Source organism: Oryx dammah, unplaced genomic scaffold, assembly GCF_014754425.2.
Source record: "Oryx dammah isolate SB20612 unplaced genomic scaffold, SCBI_Odam_1.1 HiC_scaffold_16, whole genome shotgun sequence".
In the NCBI taxonomy this organism is placed as follows: domain Eukaryota; kingdom Metazoa; phylum Chordata; class Mammalia; order Artiodactyla; family Bovidae; genus Oryx; species Oryx dammah.
Window position 1 is genome coordinate 1,492,638 of NW_024070200.1, and position 17,072 is coordinate 1,509,709.

At 50.9% G+C, this 17,072-nt stretch overlaps 1 protein-coding gene across 1 annotated transcript in view; it reads right to left on the reverse strand.

Annotated features, from left to right (window-relative positions):
* The window catches only part of TDRD9 (tudor domain containing 9), an 89,121-nt gene that overhangs the window by 55,676 nt on the left and 16,373 nt on the right, over positions 1–17,072 (reverse strand). The window contains exons 7-11 of the mRNA XM_040257606.1: positions 8,878–8,981; positions 5,962–6,026; positions 3,280–3,334; positions 3,047–3,131; positions 1,709–1,766 (exon numbers count right to left, since the gene is read on the reverse strand). Of these exons, the coding sequence (XP_040113540.1) occupies positions 1,709–1,766; positions 3,047–3,131; positions 3,280–3,334; positions 5,962–6,026; positions 8,878–8,981 (367 nt within the window). The remainder of the gene's footprint in view (positions 1–1,708; positions 1,767–3,046; positions 3,132–3,279; positions 3,335–5,961; positions 6,027–8,877; positions 8,982–17,072) is intronic.

Genomic DNA, 17,072 nt, shown 5'->3' on the forward strand with positions numbered 1-17,072 from the left:
GCGGGCTGAGCCCCAGCCTCCCAGGACTTGTGGCCACGCAGCACAGCTGAAGCAGGGACAGTCAGGTCTCAGCCGTGTGCGTCTGTGTGTGTGTGTGTGTGTGTGTGTGTACAGTCAGGTCTCAGCCGTGTGCGTCTGTGTGTGTGTCTGTGTGTGTGTGTGTGTGTGTGTGTGTCTGTGTCTGTGTGTGTCTCTGTGTGTGTGTGTCTGTGTGTGTGTGTGTGTGTCTAAGGGGGCGCGGCTGCTCCGTGTCTGTGTCAGGGTCCTCCCCTCTAACACCCGGGGACAGGGCCCGTGCCGCTCTCCCCATGGCCCAGGCCCAGCACAGAGCAGGCAGGCTCCGCGCGGGAAGGGGGTCTGTCCCCGCCGCGTGTGCGTGCCCCTCCTCAGCGGCCCCCGCCGCGGGGAGAGCCTCCTGCGCGTCCACGACACCACGCGCCCCCAGCCCGTCCCAGTGGCTCCACCGGGCTCCGGACACTCCTGCCACCATACCCGCGGGGACCTCCACTCCCAGACGCGAGGCGGGCAGCATCCAGGACCCCTGTCCTGTGCCCGCCCTCCACCCACCTCGCCTTCCGCGGCCCCCCCGACACCCCCTCCGGCTCGATCTCCAGCCTCTCCTCTGGAACTGGAGCTCCCCCCGACCACTGCCTGGCGACCCTCCCCAGCAGCTCCTCATCCCTGCACAGACCCACGGTCTGGCCATCTGAGGGGCCGCTCCCTCCGGCCCCTCCTCTAACGACCTGCCCTCCCTCCTGACCAAGCCCAGGCCCCCAGCCCCTCTGCCCGCTCCTCACCCCCCGGACACCTGCAGCCCACCGGGCGGCAGGCGGTTCCTCATCTCATCGCCTGGCAGTGCCCGCCCGCCCCCGCGTCGGCACCGTCTCCCAGTCCCGCGACGGCCCGCTGGCCTGGCCCCACGCCGGCGCCCTGCGGCTCCTCCACACTTGGGGCCCCCAAGTCAAGCCCCCTCAGCTGTCGCCCCTGCACAGAGGGGACCCCCACGGCCCCAACCGAAAGGTCATTCCTCCCAGTTAATGGTAACCCCTTTGTCTGAATGATTTTCCTACGTAGCATCCACCTTGACCTGGAACCACACACACTTTTTTACCTACTAACTGTTTCTCACCAGACAACATGTCTTGCCCATCCTGCAGGCCTCCCACCGAGAACACTGTCTGACACGTCTCAGGCTCCCAAACTTTTTCTTGGCTGTGATGTTCCGCGTGCGGGATCTGGTTCCCCGACCAGGGACGCACCCCCCGCCCCCCCGCACTGGGAGTGCAATCTGAACCACTGGACTGCCAGGGAAGTCCCTCCGGCTCCCGAATGTGAACCCACAGCCTCACAGAGTCATCAAGGACACACACGTGGGCGCCCAGCCTCAGTGCCCTCACCCCTGCACTGACTCGGGGTCCTTCTCAACCACCCTCAGCAACAGGGAGGACTCGGGGTCCTCCCTCCAGTCACGATGTCCGGCGGGGCAGCCCCAACGCTCTACTGCCCACAGACCCTGGCACGCCCCGGATCACTTCCTGTGTTAGTAACCGTGCCCAGAGGCCGCCCACGTGAAAGGACGCACACACTCGGAGGACAGCATGGAGCTTGCACCTCCAGAACGGGGCAGAGACAGTGACAGGGAGGGGCCTCCCGAGGGACACACAGGCCACAACTGCCCCGGCCACGCTGGGGGAGACGGGGGCCTCACCGTACTTGACGTCTGGCACCGTGACAGAACTCTCTGCAATGTTGGTGGACAGAATGATCTGGGAAACAAACGAAAAAGAGCAATCTGACACGCTCAGACATATGGGAAGGCAGCAGGCAGAGCGAAAATAAAGCAACTCAAAGTCACCGCCAATTGGTCAAGGGTCTCGGGGGTGAGGCGAGGAGGAGTCAGTGCAGGGGGCTCTGCTCCACACCACTGTGGGACCCTGGGCCACTCAGCTCATTCTCCTCGTCTGTAACATGGGGATTACAGCAATACCCACCCTATTATTTGAGCTAATAAATTCAGAATGCTCAGAACTGCTCCCGGCCTGAACCCAGCGCTCAGTGAACAGCAGCTCGCCCTGCAGCACTCGCGTGTGGGTACTGAACCGCCCCACCCCCACCCCCACCCCCCGCCCCTGGTGTCGGGCCAGCAGCACCACCACAATTCAAGGACAGACAAATATTATCATAATTAACCTTCCTAACAGCTCTGCAAGGTGATTTTATTGCCTTTACTTTCAAACAGTAAAATTGAGCCTTGGAGAAGGAGGTGCTCAAAAGGCATACACCTACAAGGGACAGAGCCTCGAGTCATCTGTCCAAGTCCACACGCGTGCTCTCAACCCTCCCCTCCATGTGAAGCTGCAGCTTTCCTGGTAGACTCGCTCTCGGGGGTCCAGCGGAGCCCTCAATGCACAGAAAGCCAGGCTCTGCACACAGAAGCTGCAGAAACACAGCAGGCAAGAAACGGGGCAAAGCCAGCTCTCCCTGACCCCGGGATTCAGCAGCTTCAGGGGGCCTCAGAATTACCCAGGGGCGCAGAGCATGACAGACTAAAGGCAGAGGCCCTGGAGGGCCACAGCGCCTAAGAGCCCTGAGCTGCCGGCAAGGCCTAGGCTGCCCCAGAGACGCACAACCTTCTCCTGGAATCAGAGCGGCTGGGCTGCACGTTCGGGGCCCCTGATGATCTGAAGCCACACTTGAAGGGCTGTGATAAAATAGTCCCATCACTCACCCATGAAGGATTAAAGAAATGCTCTTAAACAGGACCAAGAGGGTGGGCTCTGACACAACCTCCAGGGCAGTCCCAGGGACAAGAGGCCCCGAGCCCAAGAAGCAACGCCCTGAGGCTGGGGAAATAACAAACCTCAGCAACCGGGCTTACAAACAAAGGCAAAATGAAACTATACACCCGGCTTATCAGCACGCACGCCTGGGGGCGACTAACCACCAGCTACAGAGCCTGCCACCCGCAGGGCCGACCCACCCTCATCAGCCGGGCCTCTAAGGGGAAGGCACTCAGAGCGCAGAATGGGTGCCCTGGCCGTCCCACCTTTCTGTACCCGGGCACGGGACTTAAAAACACGTTGTTCTGTTCCTCCAAAGTCACACTTGAATGGAGTGGATAGACCTGCAACCTAGAAAAGAAGTAAAAGAAATAAAATATCCACAAATGGAAAATATATACGAAAATGAGTAACTACTCGCTAAGATAATTAAAATGATTTAGGGCAGAAACAACACAATGCTGTACAGGTAAACCTATACAGATCATTTTAAACACACCTTTTATGAACCATGCTTGTGAGAAGTTCGTGCATGTAGTTTATTTCACCCAGACCTAGGGAAGAAAGATAGTGGGGGAGAAAAAAAGACATTTGTATTCATTTCGAAAAAACAACCTTTAAGACGACATCTTCTTCAAAGATAGTACTGCCAATTCATTTTAGTGGACCTCTTTATCCTCTTCACCTAAAGACATCAGTATCACCAGTGACAAGCGTGTAACACTGTTTTCATCGTTGTTCCGCCACGAAGTCGTGTCCAACTCTTTGCAGCCCCGTGAGCTGCAGCACACCAGGCTCCCCTGTCCTTCACCATCCCCTGGAGCCTGCTCAACCTCATGCCCATTGAGCTGGTGATGCCAGCCAACCGTCTCATCCTCGGCTGCCCTCTTCTCCTCCTGCCCTCAGTCTTTCTCAGCATCAGGGTCTTTTCCAATGAGTCGGCTCTTCCAGTAACTCAAAAATATGACAAGAACCGTATTCTTCCAATGTTTTCCTTTCCGTAACAGGGGCTGCCTGTGAGTGCTGGCCCTATGGGTAATTTTACATGTCCTGCACCCCCCCCCCCCCGTTTTTCCAAATGCCTCACATTAATTATGCAAAACTCTTACAATCGAAAACTGATAATTAAAAAGTATCGGTCACAAAGATGTGCTACATCTTTTTCACTAGGTCCAGAAATGCTCGTTGATTTACATAAAAGTTTGCATGTGATTTTGCCACATCCTGAATTGTCAATATTTGAACCTCTATGGGTTGAACTGTGTGTCCCCCAAAAGATGTGGAAGCCCCAACCCCAGTCCCTCAGAATGTGACTTTATTTGCAAGTAAAGCATCACTGAAGATCTAATTAGTCAAGAGGAGGTCACACTGGAGAAGACTGGGCCTTTGTTTCAATAGGACTGTTGTCCTTGTGAGAAGACACACACACAGAAAACACCGTGTAACGATCGAGGCAGAAGGAGAAGCATCACAGCCTCGAGCCACGGGGGCCAAAGACTGCCTGCGGGAGGGGCAGCAGGAGGCCGGGAGGAGCCCAGCCGGAGCCCCCGGGGAGCAGGGCCCGAGACGCTTTGATTTTCACTTCCAGTCTCCATAGCAGCCAGAGAATAAATGTCTGCCGTTCTTTGTTACAGCAGCCCTAAGAACACTGACACAGAACCACCCCGAAGATCAGCCTCTGAAGTGAGCGTGCTATCGGACCTGACCCCACATGAACGCGGGACAGGAAGACAGAAGACCAAACCGTCAGTGCCGTTGGCAGGCGCCTTGTTCCAGGGACATTTAGCGGCGAGGAAGCCCGCGCCTCGCGTCAGGCGCTCTTAGGCGTGCACTGCGCTGCCTCCACTCAGAAATCACTGGCAAACATTTATATGGGCAAATGCAGCTCCACACCACTGCCAGCTGACGGTTGTCTTCTGGATTCAAAACTAATTAGTATCAAATACAAAACTAATCCATATCAACTCAAGCAAAACATGAGCAGAGTTTTCAACTCACATGTTGTATTCAAAGTAAAATAAGCTACCTTTATTCACGCTTTCTGTTCTCCACCAAAACTAGCACAAATATCCATATGTTCTATATATTACTTTCCACAACAAAAAATACATGAATTGTCATAAGGTTTCAACAAGCTATATCACTTGATTAAAAAATCATTAAAAAACCATCATTTTGAAAAAGTACAATTTAACATAAATTAATCTTGTCAAATTAATAAAAGATGCTTGCTCCTTGGAAGAAAGGCTATGACAAACCTAGACAGCATATTAAAAAGCAAAGACATTACTTTGCCAACAAAGGTCCATCTAGTCAAAGCTATGGTTTTTCTAAAAGTCATGTATGGATGTGAGAGTTGGACCATAAAGAAAGCTGAGTGCTGAAGGATTGATGCTTTTGAACTGTGGAGAAGTTGAAAACTGTTGGAGAAGACTCTTGAGGGTCCCTTGGACACCAAGGAGATCAAATCAGTCAATCCTAAAGGTTATCAACCCTGAATATTCATTGGAAGGACTGATGCTGAAGCTGAAGCTCCAATACTTTGGCCACCTGATGCAAAGAGCTGACTCTTTGGAAAAGACCCTGATGCTGGGAAAGACTGAAGGCAGCAGAAGGGAACGACAGAGGATGAGATGGCTGGATGGCATCACCGACTCAACGGACATGAGTTTGAGCAAGCTCCAGGAGATGGTGTGAAGGATAGGGAAGTCTGTCGTGCTGTAGTCCATGGGGTTGCAAAGAGTCAGACACAACTGAGGGATTGAACTGAACTGCATATTGTCAAGTATCTTAAACAGATTATTTTCTCAAATACTGAAGAGAAAAGAACTCGAGGACTACCTTGATTATTTTCAAGGTATTACAATAATGATGTTATTATTAAATAAATTTTAAATACAGATGGATGACAATTACCTCAAAAATAGCAAACTTAACATAGCCGATTTTTTCCCAAAAGGGGTCAGACTGCCCTCAAACACAACATAAAACTCTTCATTATCAATGTTTTTAGCAACATAAAGGTTATAGTAAGAAGTCAAACTAAGAACCCCATCCATTCCCATTCCCAGAGTCCAAAAATAAACCCCCTCTACAAATCACCACATTTCACCATATGTGCTAGACACAAACCAGCCTCCATCCCAAGCACAATGCCGAATCGTGGAAGGACGGCACTCACCAGGCAGAAACACCAGCACGCTGCTCCGCTCCAACACAAACGGGGTGCCCGGCCGGGTCTTAGCTCTGTTAACAGGTGAGGTGCACAAACATTAGTCAAGGTGAAGTAGCCGTGTTTTTTTAGAGTCTTGGTAGTACAGGCTTCTAACCGTGAGAGGCTCTTACCTCCAGGTCACCCACTGCAACATTCTGTCCTTTACATAAAACAACACAGGGGCCCCAGGATGGGAGACATAGCCCAAAGCCCCACAGGGAACTAAGAGGCCTCCAGCCTCCTGACTACTTTGTCCCATTAAAACTCATCATCAGCAAAAGTCTTTGATGTTTAGTTACTACAATCTAGACCCTCAAAATTTGAAAGATTTAGAATAACTATTACAAACAAAACTTATACGGAATCGAAATGATTATCAGAAAGCATTTTTATAGACCAAGATCTCAAACCATCCCCTTGCCTCCTGCCTCCATCAGCCCATCTATTTCATGTGAACTCAGAAGTCTGATTCCTCCACAAACCCCCGTGGCCTGCCCGGGTGCCAGGCCTCCTCCACGCGGGCCAGCACAGCAGTGAGATAGTCCGCTGCCTGCCCTGCTGACATCCCAGCTGGAGAGACCGACAAGAACAAGGAAGTGGGGACCTTCAGCTCAGCAATGAGAGCGTGACGGGAACAGGCAGGCCCGCAGAGCTGAAGCCACTGGCCACCCCCTCAGCCCGCTCTCTCTCTGTGGTTACTATTCCCAGGAATGGTGTTTTTGTTGTTGAATGGTGTTGTTGTTTCTTGGCTTTTCCAAGAGTGAAAAAAAAAAAAAAAGATTAGAGTGGAAATTAATGAAATAGAGAAAGAAAAGCAACAGAAAAACACAAACCGAGCTCTTTGGAAAGACAAGCTGACAAATCTACCTACTTTGACCAAAGGAAAACAGAGTCCAGTGACTCCAATCAGCAACGAAAGGGGCTTCCTGGTGGCACGGTGGATAAGAACCCATCTGCCAGTGCAGGGGATGTAGCTTCGCCCTCCGGTCTTGGAGGGTCCCACGCGCCACAGGGTCGCTGAGCCCAGGCGCCACGACGACTGAGCCCCATGTGGCCGCCACTGAAGCCTGTGCGCCTGGAGCCCGTGCCCCACAGCAAGAGAAGCCGCACTCACAAGAGGAGCCCTGCTTTCCCCAGCTCAAGACGGCCCCAGCACAGCCACAAAGACCCCACAGCCAAAATGACCAATTAGTCAAACTGCTTTCTGTCAAAAAATAAATAACATAAGGTCCTGCTATTTAAAAAAAAGAGATGAAAGAGAAGACATCACTGCTGACTTTACAGAAAGGAAAAGGACTGTAAAGGAGCACCATAAACAAGCAAAAGCCAACAGGTTAGACACGGACATCAAGTGGACACAGTCCTAAAAGACACAAACCACTGAAGCTGATCGAAGGAAAAAGATAATCTGAACAGATGGCACCACGGGATGGAGAGCTTCTGGGCAGCACCAGGCAGACTCCCCGAGTCCACAGAGCCTCACGCAGGTCCACGGAAAGGCAGCCACACCTCTCCACGGCAATCACACCACCGGGCGTCAAAGACAGGAACGCAACTGAAGGTTAGCCAGGCAAAGACACATTTATCTACAAGGAACAGCCGAATCAAAAGGTTCTCTTGATTATGGGAAAATACCATAAAATATTTGAGAGAACAATAAAAATGGGTGCATTTGATATATGTAAATTACATATCAGTAAAGTTATTTACACTAAAAAATTAGAAAAAGTACAAGTAAGGAGAGAAATAGCAACCAAATTTTACACTTAACAAAACTGTGTTTCTCAAATGAGAGTGAGACATTTTTAGCTACATAAAAACTGAGAAGGTTTACCAGCAGACTCAGACTTCTGAAGGACATGCTTTGGGAAGAATGGAAACAATCTAAGAAAGTCTAAGATGAAAGAATGATGTGTAAAATGACACGTATTTGAGTAAATGTAAACACACTGATCATATAAAAATAACAAAAAACTGTGGGAGCTTAAAAACAGTTAAAATAGTCCTCATTTGCACGAAAGCTGTAGTTTCCAGCTTGGGTGTCAAGCACTGCTCAAGACCCAACCCACACGTGGTCCTGGCACATCCCTGGCCCTGCCGCTGGATCAGCGGAGGAGTCAGGATCCAGACAGACGCAAGTGCAGTGTCGGCAGGAAACCTATTCTGAAGGCACGGAACGCAGCTGCCTCCCTCCTCGGCATCCTTCGGCAAGAAGGCGGGACCCACAGTACCCTGACACTTACTGCACATTCACATCACACAACCAACAACTAAAAGAAGAGAAGTCCCGTGTCTGTGCGGCCTAGAGTCGACAGAGAATAGCCTTCCCAAAAGTCGAGGGCTGGTTACCATGAGGAGGCAGAATCTATATTCGGCTTGCTGTTCCAATATGTAATATCGTGAAAGACTCTAACCACACCTGTAACCTAAAACTGCCCTTAAGGGAAAATACCTTCTAGGTTTCAAAGAGCCAGTCAACGAACACGCGTCTGGATGATGACGGGCAACTGCTCAGAGTCAGGAATAGAGCTTTAGGGTAAATGGAATCAAAGGCAAAGAAAGCATTCAACAGTCTCTCCCACAGCGGCCCGGCCAGCTTCACCTCGGCCGTGCGGGGCGTGACTTCTGCACGTCTATCTTTAGGCTGCGGTTTCCAGCTTAGACCCTGTCAGCCCTAAAACTGCACTTAGTATGGTTTTAGCTACTTTAAAATAGAAATTTCCAGTAAAACATTTGTTAGAGACTAACTTTAATTTTAAAATATATAGAGTGACCACTGAAAAGATATCTATAGTTAATATTATAAACACACTAAAATGCTTCAAAATGCACAAAGACTTCCCAATCCCATTGAAGCTCACTGCCCCCTGGAGAGTCTCTTACCCATTCTCCTTCATGTCCAAGTCATCAAACATCTGAATCAGCGAGATGGCCACCTCATAGACAGCTCTCGGTATCACTGGCTCCTCCAGGAGGTGAGGCGAAAGCTAGGAGGAGGAAGAAGGGAAGCTGGAATACCAAAGAGGCTCACCAAGGGAACTCGCAACAAGTACCCCAAATGAACATGGTATCGCTGGCAGCCAGGATCCGGGCGCCTGCTGAACAGTAAGCCCCCAACACACAGCCCCTACCAGCACCGCCCTGACCCGTCGCTGGGGCAGCGGGGCAGTCCGGGTGCACGCAGGCAGCAGTCAAACGTCGGGCAGGACATCTGTTTTGAAGACATGGAAAAGGTGCTCCAAATGCCTGTGGAGCCAGGAGGAGCTTCCCCTCCTGTCAACCCTGCCCTTGAGAGCCGAGGACTGAGCCCCCCGGGAAGACCACCAGAGCCAGGGAAGGGCAGCAGCCCGTCTGCACGCGCAACAGCAGCCACTGTACCACAGCGGCCAAGGCTCTGCGGGGCGACCAGCCTGCTTTCAGCTGGGTTAACACCAGCCAGGGAGCCCAGGCACTGTAAAACTGCCCTTCGGGTGGCCCCTCCGGAACACTGGGGTTCAGCCACACCCACCACCCCCTGGTAAGGTCAGGACCTCCAGTCTGAGCTGGCAGCATTCACATGGCAGAGGCCGTCACTGGGGGCGCACCTCCCCAGAATACCCACCATGACATCACATCACAGTTTCCATAAGATCTATTTTATAGCCATACTGCAGTTTCTCACCAAGAATAAGAAGGCTTTTTTAATAATTTTACTTATCAAGTACTGTATAAAAGACACAGCATTTATGTGCAGAACACATCAGAAAAAGACTTCAGGAGAAGTTAGCTACAAATGCAAGCTTTCTTCCAATTTTTACAGTAAATTAACTCAGTTACTGCTTGAATAATCTGCTTCATTATTACAGTTCTACTAATGTAAGTATGACAAATTATCCTCTGTTTAATCAGTTAACTCTGAATAAACATTCTTGATGTTTAACCTTTACCTTAAGCGATCTTCTACTTTACCCAGTCACCAGAGCTTACCACACTAGAGCCATACAAAGAAGGTGCAGAGAAAATGTACACTCTTCAAACCTCCAACAGTAACATCCACACCGGACTAGAGCTGCTTCCCTACAAACAAGCTGCGGGAAAAGCACAGCGCTGGCTCACAAGGTCTCACAGAGCTCTAGAATCCAAGCCCGCAGAGCACCCGGTGAGCACCTGCTGAGACACCAAACAGAGCCCTGCCTTTTCCAAGCCTGTGCGACGCAGGGGACAGGGCGCCCGCGGCCACAGCCCTGGCCCCGCTGCTGAACCGCGGCCCCCGTGCGCGCAAAGGAGACCCGGAGAAGACACGGGCGCCGGGCCTTCCCGCTGCTGGCGAGCCCGGGGCAGGCTGGCAGGCAGGCAGGGCGCCCCGCAGAGGGCGGGACCCACCGCACCAGAGTCGACACTGCGGGAAGCAGCGGGCAGGAGCACGGCGGGAAGCACAGATACCCACACAGGTGCAGATGCCCACACAGGTGCGGCCGGGGCAACTCCATCTGCCCCCCACCACCGCGTTCCTGGACCACGACCCTCGGCAGAGTGGGGCAGAAGCGCCCGAGTCTCTGTTCTCAGCTGAGGCTCAGGACCCCGAGTGTCTGCCTCCATCTGAGACAGCCTCACCCAGGCCGAGGCAGCTCCTCGAGGAGGAGAGCAGGGCTCCTGTGAGTGAGAGACTGAGCAGGTAGGGGACTATGGATGGATGGAGGAGCAGAATATGGACAGGGGAGGGTCCAATATTATCCTGTCTCATGCCATGCTGCCAAAACGACAAAAACAACAGAATGATCTCTGTTCATTTCCAAGGCAAACCATTCAGTATCACAGTAAACCTAATCTATGCCCCAACCAGTAATGGTGAAGAAGCTGAACGATTCCATGAGGAGCTATAAGACCGTACAGAACTAACACCAAAAGAAAAGAATGTCCTTTTCATCATAGGGGACTGGAATGGAAAAGAAGGAACTCAAGAGATACCCGGAGTAACAGGCAAGTTTGAGCTTGGAGTACAAAATGAAGCAGGGCAAAGGCAAACAGAGTTCTGCCAAGAGAACACACTGGTCATAGCAAACACCATCTTCCAACAACACAAGAGATGACTCTATACATGGACACGAACAGATGGTCAATATGGAAGTCACACTGATTATATTCTTTGAGCCGAAGATGGAGAAGCTCTATACAGTCAGCAAAAACAAGACTGGAAGTTACTGTGGCTCAGATCAGTTCAGTTCAGTTGCTCAGTCGTGTCCGACTCTTTGCGATCCCATGAACTGCAGCACACCAGGCCTCCCTGTCCATCACCAACTCCCGGAGTCCACCCAAACCCATGTCTATCGAGTCGGTGATGCCATCCAACCATCTCATCCTCTGTCATCCCCTTCTCCTCCTGCCCTCAATCTTTCCCAGTATCAGGGTATTTTCAAATGAGTCAGCTCTTCAAATCAGGTGGCCAAAGTATTGGAGTTTTGGCTTCAACATCAATCTTTCCAATGAACACCCAGGACTGATTTCCTTTAGGATGGACTGGTTGGATCTCCTTGCAGTCCAAGGGACTCTCAAGAGTCTTCTCCAACACCACAGCTCAAAAGCATCAACTCTTCGGCGCTCAGCTTTCTTCACAGTCCAACTCTCACATCCATACATGACCAAAGGAAAAACCATAGCCTTGACTAGACGGACCTTTGTTGGCAAAGTAATGTCTCTGCTTTTGAATATGCTGTCTAGGTTGGTCATAACTTTCCTTCCAAGGAGTAAGCATCTTTTAATTTCACGGCTGCAGTCACCATCTGCAGTGATTTTGGAGCCCAGAAAAATAGACTAAAGCCAGCCATTGTTTCCACTGTTCCCCCATCTATTTGCCATGAAGTGATGGGACCAGATGCCATGATCTTCGTTTTCTGAATGTTGAGCTTTAAGCCAACCTTTTCACTCTCCTCTTTCACTTTCATCAAGAGGCTCTTAGTTCCTCTTCACTTTCTGCCCTAAGGGTGGCATCATCTGCATAGGCCATGGACTCCTTATTGCCAAATTCAGACTTAAATTGAAGAAAGTAGGGAAAACCACGAGACCATTGAGGTATGACCTGAATCAAATCCCTTACGATTATACAGTGGACATGGTAAACAGATTCAAGGTATCAGATCTGATAGACAGACTGCCTGAAAAATTATGCAAAAAGGTTCGCCAATATTGTACAGGAAGCATTGATCAAAACCACCCCCAAGAAAAAGAAACGCTAAAAGGCAAAATGGTTGTCTGAGGAGGACTTACAAACAGCTGAGAAAAGAAAAGAAGCCAAAGGCAAAGGAGAAAAGGAAAGATGTACCCATCTGAACGCAGAGTTCCAAAGAATAGCAAGGAGAGGTAAGAAAGCCTTCCTCAGTGATCAATGCAAAGAAATAGAGGAAAACAATAGAATGGGAAAGACTAGAAATCTCCTCAAAAAAATAAGAGATATCAAGGTAATATTTCACGCAAAGATGGGCACAATAAAGGACAGAAATGGTATGGACCTAACAGAACCAGAAGAGATTAAGAAGAGGTGGCAAGAATACACAGAAGAACTGTACAAAAAAGATCTTCACGACCCAGATAACCACGATGGTGTGATCACTCACCTAGAGCCAGACATCCAGGAGTGTGAAGGCAAGTGGGCCTTAGGAAGCATCACTAGAAACAAAGCTAGTGGAGGTGATGGAATTCCAGCTGAGCTATTTCAAATCCTAAAAGATGATGCTGTGAAAGTGCTGCACTCAATATGCCAGCAAATTGGAAACCTCAGCAGTAGACATTGGACTGGAAAAGGTCAGTTTTCATCCCAATCCCAAAGAAAGGCAATGCCAAAGAACGTTCAAACTACCGCACAATTGCACTCACCTCACAAACTAGCAAAGCAATGCTCAAAATTCTCCAAGTGAGGCTTCAACAGTACGTGAACTGAGAACTTACAAATGTTCAAGCTGGATTTAGAAAAGGCAGAGGAACCAGAGATCAAATTGCCAACATCCGTTAGATCACAGAAAACAACAGGAGAATTCCAGGAAAATATCTACTTCTGCTTCATCGACTACACTAAAGCCTTTGACTGTGTGGATCACAACAAACCGTGGGAAATTCTGAACGAGATGGGAACATGAGACCACCTGACCTGCCTCCCAAGAAACCTGTCTGCAGGTCAAGAAGCAACAGTCAGAACTAAACATGGAACAATGGATAGGTACCAAATTGGGAAGGGAGCACGTCAAGGCTGTATATTGTCACCCTGCTTATTTAATTCACATGCAGACAACATCATGACAAACGCTGGCCTGGAAGAAGCACAAGCTGGAATCAAGACTGCCGGGAGAAATATCAATAACCTCAGTTATGCAGATGACACCATCCTTATGGCAGAAAGTGAAGAACTAAAGAGCCTCTTATCGAAGGTGAAAGAGGAGAGTGAAAAGGCTGACTTAAAACTCAACATTCCAAGAATGAAGATCATGGCATCTGGTCTCATCACTTCATGGCAAACAGATGTGGAAATAGTGACAGTCTTTATTTTCCTGGGCTCCAATATCACTGCAGATGGTGACTGCAGCCATGAGATTAAAAGACGCTTGCTCCTTGGAAGAAAAGCTCTGACCAACCTAGACAGCGTATTAAAAAGCAGAGACATTACTTTGCCGACGAAGGTCTGTATAGTCAAAGCTATGGTTTTTCCAGTAGTCATGTATGGACTTGAGAGTTTGGCCATAAAGAAAACTGAACGCCAAAGAATTGATGCTTTTGAACTGTGGTGTCGGAGAAGACTCTTGAGAGTCCCTTGGACTGCAAGGAGATCCAACCAGTCCATCCTAAAGGAAATCAATCCTGAATATTCACTGGAAGAACTGATGCTAAAGCTCCAATACTTTGGCCACCTGATGCAAGAGCTGACTCATTGGAAAAGACGCTGATGCTGGGAGGGATTGGGGGCAGGAGAAGGGAAATGGTTGGATGGCATCACCAACTCCATGAACATGAGTGTGAGGAAGCTCGGGAGAAGGTGAAGCAGGTGAAGAAGGGGAAGCGTGGCGTGCCACAATCCACGAGGTCGCAAAGAGTCGGACATGACTGAGCGACGGAACAAGAAGAAACACCCTCCTCCCAAATCCCCTCAATGGACTAAGCTGTGCTGCCGGGCGGTGGGTGTCCTGCAGAAGGAACCCACGGGCAGGCCCAAGGAGTGGGGCCCACTCTGCTTCTGGCCGAGCTGCAGGCCATGGTGGCCAGAGCTCATCTCAGGGCAAGGCTGCATTCGTGAACCTCCCGGGGAGGGGTTGTAAGTGCTCTTGGCAATTAAAACAAGCTGAAAATCAAGCACGATAAGGACTCTTCAAAGGACCCTGGAGGGAACTGCAGACTTAGTAACAGAACGACCGGGAGGGTGTCACGGGCTACGGGAAGGGTGCATTTCCAGACACATGGTGCCAACAGCATCAAGAATCAGAGGGGGACAGGCGATGCAGGCCCAGGTGCCCCGGACCTGCTAGGTGGTCGCTAGAGATGCTGGCGAATCGGGCGTGGTGCCAAGTATGCAATGCAAGTTGGGTCTGGCGAAAGCTGTGAGCAGCAGGGCACCGAATCAGGGGTTTCTAAGGTGAGAGACTCAGGGCTCTTTAAATGTGGACAAGACGCTAGTAAAGGTGTGGGACGCAGGGCCGTGGATACCCTGAGGCCCCAAGGAGGTGGGAAGGGACGGGACTCACGTGGTGGAGAAGCTGCCGTCCCGGGAGGGTCTCAGGTAGATTGCACAGCGAGGGACCACGACAGCACCGGGCATCTCAGTGACAAGATCATGTTAACACAGGCCCTCTGACTCCAAGGGTTAGAAGAGAAGCTACATAAAGCACGTAAAAATTAATCCCAAGTTACGCCTTGCGTGTCCGTTCACTGAAACAGTAACTGACAGCGACCAGGAGATGGAAACACGGCCGGGCCCGGCGTCCTCCCAACAGGAGCACGACCCACCAGCCCGCCGGGGCTCACACCTGTGTCCAGGCCTGACCCCTCCGCAGCACGACCAGGAGGGATCAACAGGAGCTAGTGAGACTGTGGTCAGCTGAAGAGACTGTAAAGCATGTCTACTCGTACTCCAGAACGGGTCAGACAAGGCACAGTGTGCGAACGTCATAAACATGGGCGTTTCCCCTCCATCCTGAATGCGGGCTGCTTTAAGAGACTCGTTTCCAACTACAGACCAGTCAGGAGAGGGGAGAATGTCCCCCGACTCTGTTCTACCTTGGGGTGGGGGGTGACACACAGTAGGCAAACCTAGTGTGCATGTACACACACACACACACACACACACACACACACACACACCCGGAAAAGGACAAAGGAAAGGAGGGGAGCGGAACCTTACGGGAAGCAGCCCAGTAAGCCTCCTCGGCCGGGAGGTCCGGGCCCCATCACCAGGGATGAGTCGCGCCGGTCACTGCGTGACAGAACCGCTCTTCTCCCTGCGGCCCTCTGCCCCGAGGCCCACAGTGAAGCCCAGTCTGACGGGCAAATCACCTGAAAACCTCCAGCAGCGGGCACGCTGTCAGATACCCGGCGGCTCCTCCTACACCCGTCAAGGTCATCAAAAACAAGAGCAGCCTGAGAAGCTGCCCCAGCCCAGCGGAGCCTACGGGGACACGACGGCTGCACCAGCCCAGGGTGGGACCCTGGAGCAGAGAGAGAGCCTCGGGAAAGCAGCGAGCTCCAGACAAGCCAGGCGCGGCTCCCGCTGGTCCACCACGCCAGCCGTTTGCTCTGACAGGTTCAGGGTTCTTTCAGGTGCCACAAAGCAAATGTTATCTGTACACTGTAGGCGACGGGTACACAAGGTGCTCAATACAAAATTCTTTCAACTTTTCTGTTTTGAGATACTATTGTTTTAAAAGTTGGAAGAAAAAACAAGTGCTACATTCTGATGGTCATCACTGGCCTCCCTTTGACATAATCAGATTTGACAACCTACATCTTCTAACAGTAGGTGAACCCTAGTCTGCCAACTCACTGTAGTAGAGACTGCTTACTTTCTAACATTACAGATGCTTTTAATAGAAGTCAAAACTCCTCTAGAGAGTACTTGGCAGCATCCATCAAAATTCCAAACGCACACACGTCCTTTGAGCCACTTCCAGGAACTTACGCTGCAGGAGGGCTCGTCCCACACAGGGCTCCTCAGAAGCAGTGTTTCACCCCCACCCCAGGGGTGTCTGGGTCCACAAAGAGGGTGGGGGTGGGAGGAGCCCTGGTGGGCCCACCTGCATCCAGTGGGTCAAGGCCAGCACACATCCTGCGATGCAGCGGACAGCCCTCACCACGCAGAATTACCTGGCCCAAAACGTCACTTGTGCTGAGGCTAAGAAACCCTGGTCTGCAAGATACACTTTCAGACGTGCAAAGATGTTCCCTTTGGCACTGGTTTCAATAAGAAAAGAGCAGAAGCACTGGGAATTACTTAAACCAAGATCATCTTTAATAAACGCACCTCGATGTTCACTGCAGCACGACTCACACTAGCCAAGACATGGAAGCAGCCCACGTGTCCACCACCAGACAGAGAGGCCGAGGAGGCGCAGCGCGCACACACGATGGGCTGCTGCTCGGGCCAGAGAAGAGGGAAACGGTGTCATTTTCAGCAGCATGGCTGAACCCAGAGATTATCACATTAAGCGAAGGGAGTCACAGAGAGGAAGCCACGTATCGTGACGTCACTCGTAGGAATCTAAAGCATGGCATCAATGAGTTCAGTTCAGTCGCTCAGTTGTGTCTGACTCTTTGCGACCCCATGAATCGCAGCACGCCAGGTCTCCCTGTCCATCACCATCTCCCGGAGTTCACTCAGACTCACGTCCATCGAGTCCGTGATGCCATCCAGCCATCTCATCCTCTGTTGTCCCCTTCTCCTCCCGCCCCCAATCCCTCCCATATTCAGAGTCTTTTCCAATGAGTCAACTCTTCGGCCAAAGTACTGGAGTTTCAGCTTTAGCATCATTCCTTCCAAAGAAATCCCAGGGTTGATCTCCTTCAGGATGGACTGGTTGGATCTCCTTGCAGTCCAAGGGACTCTCAAGAGTCTTCTCCAACACCAC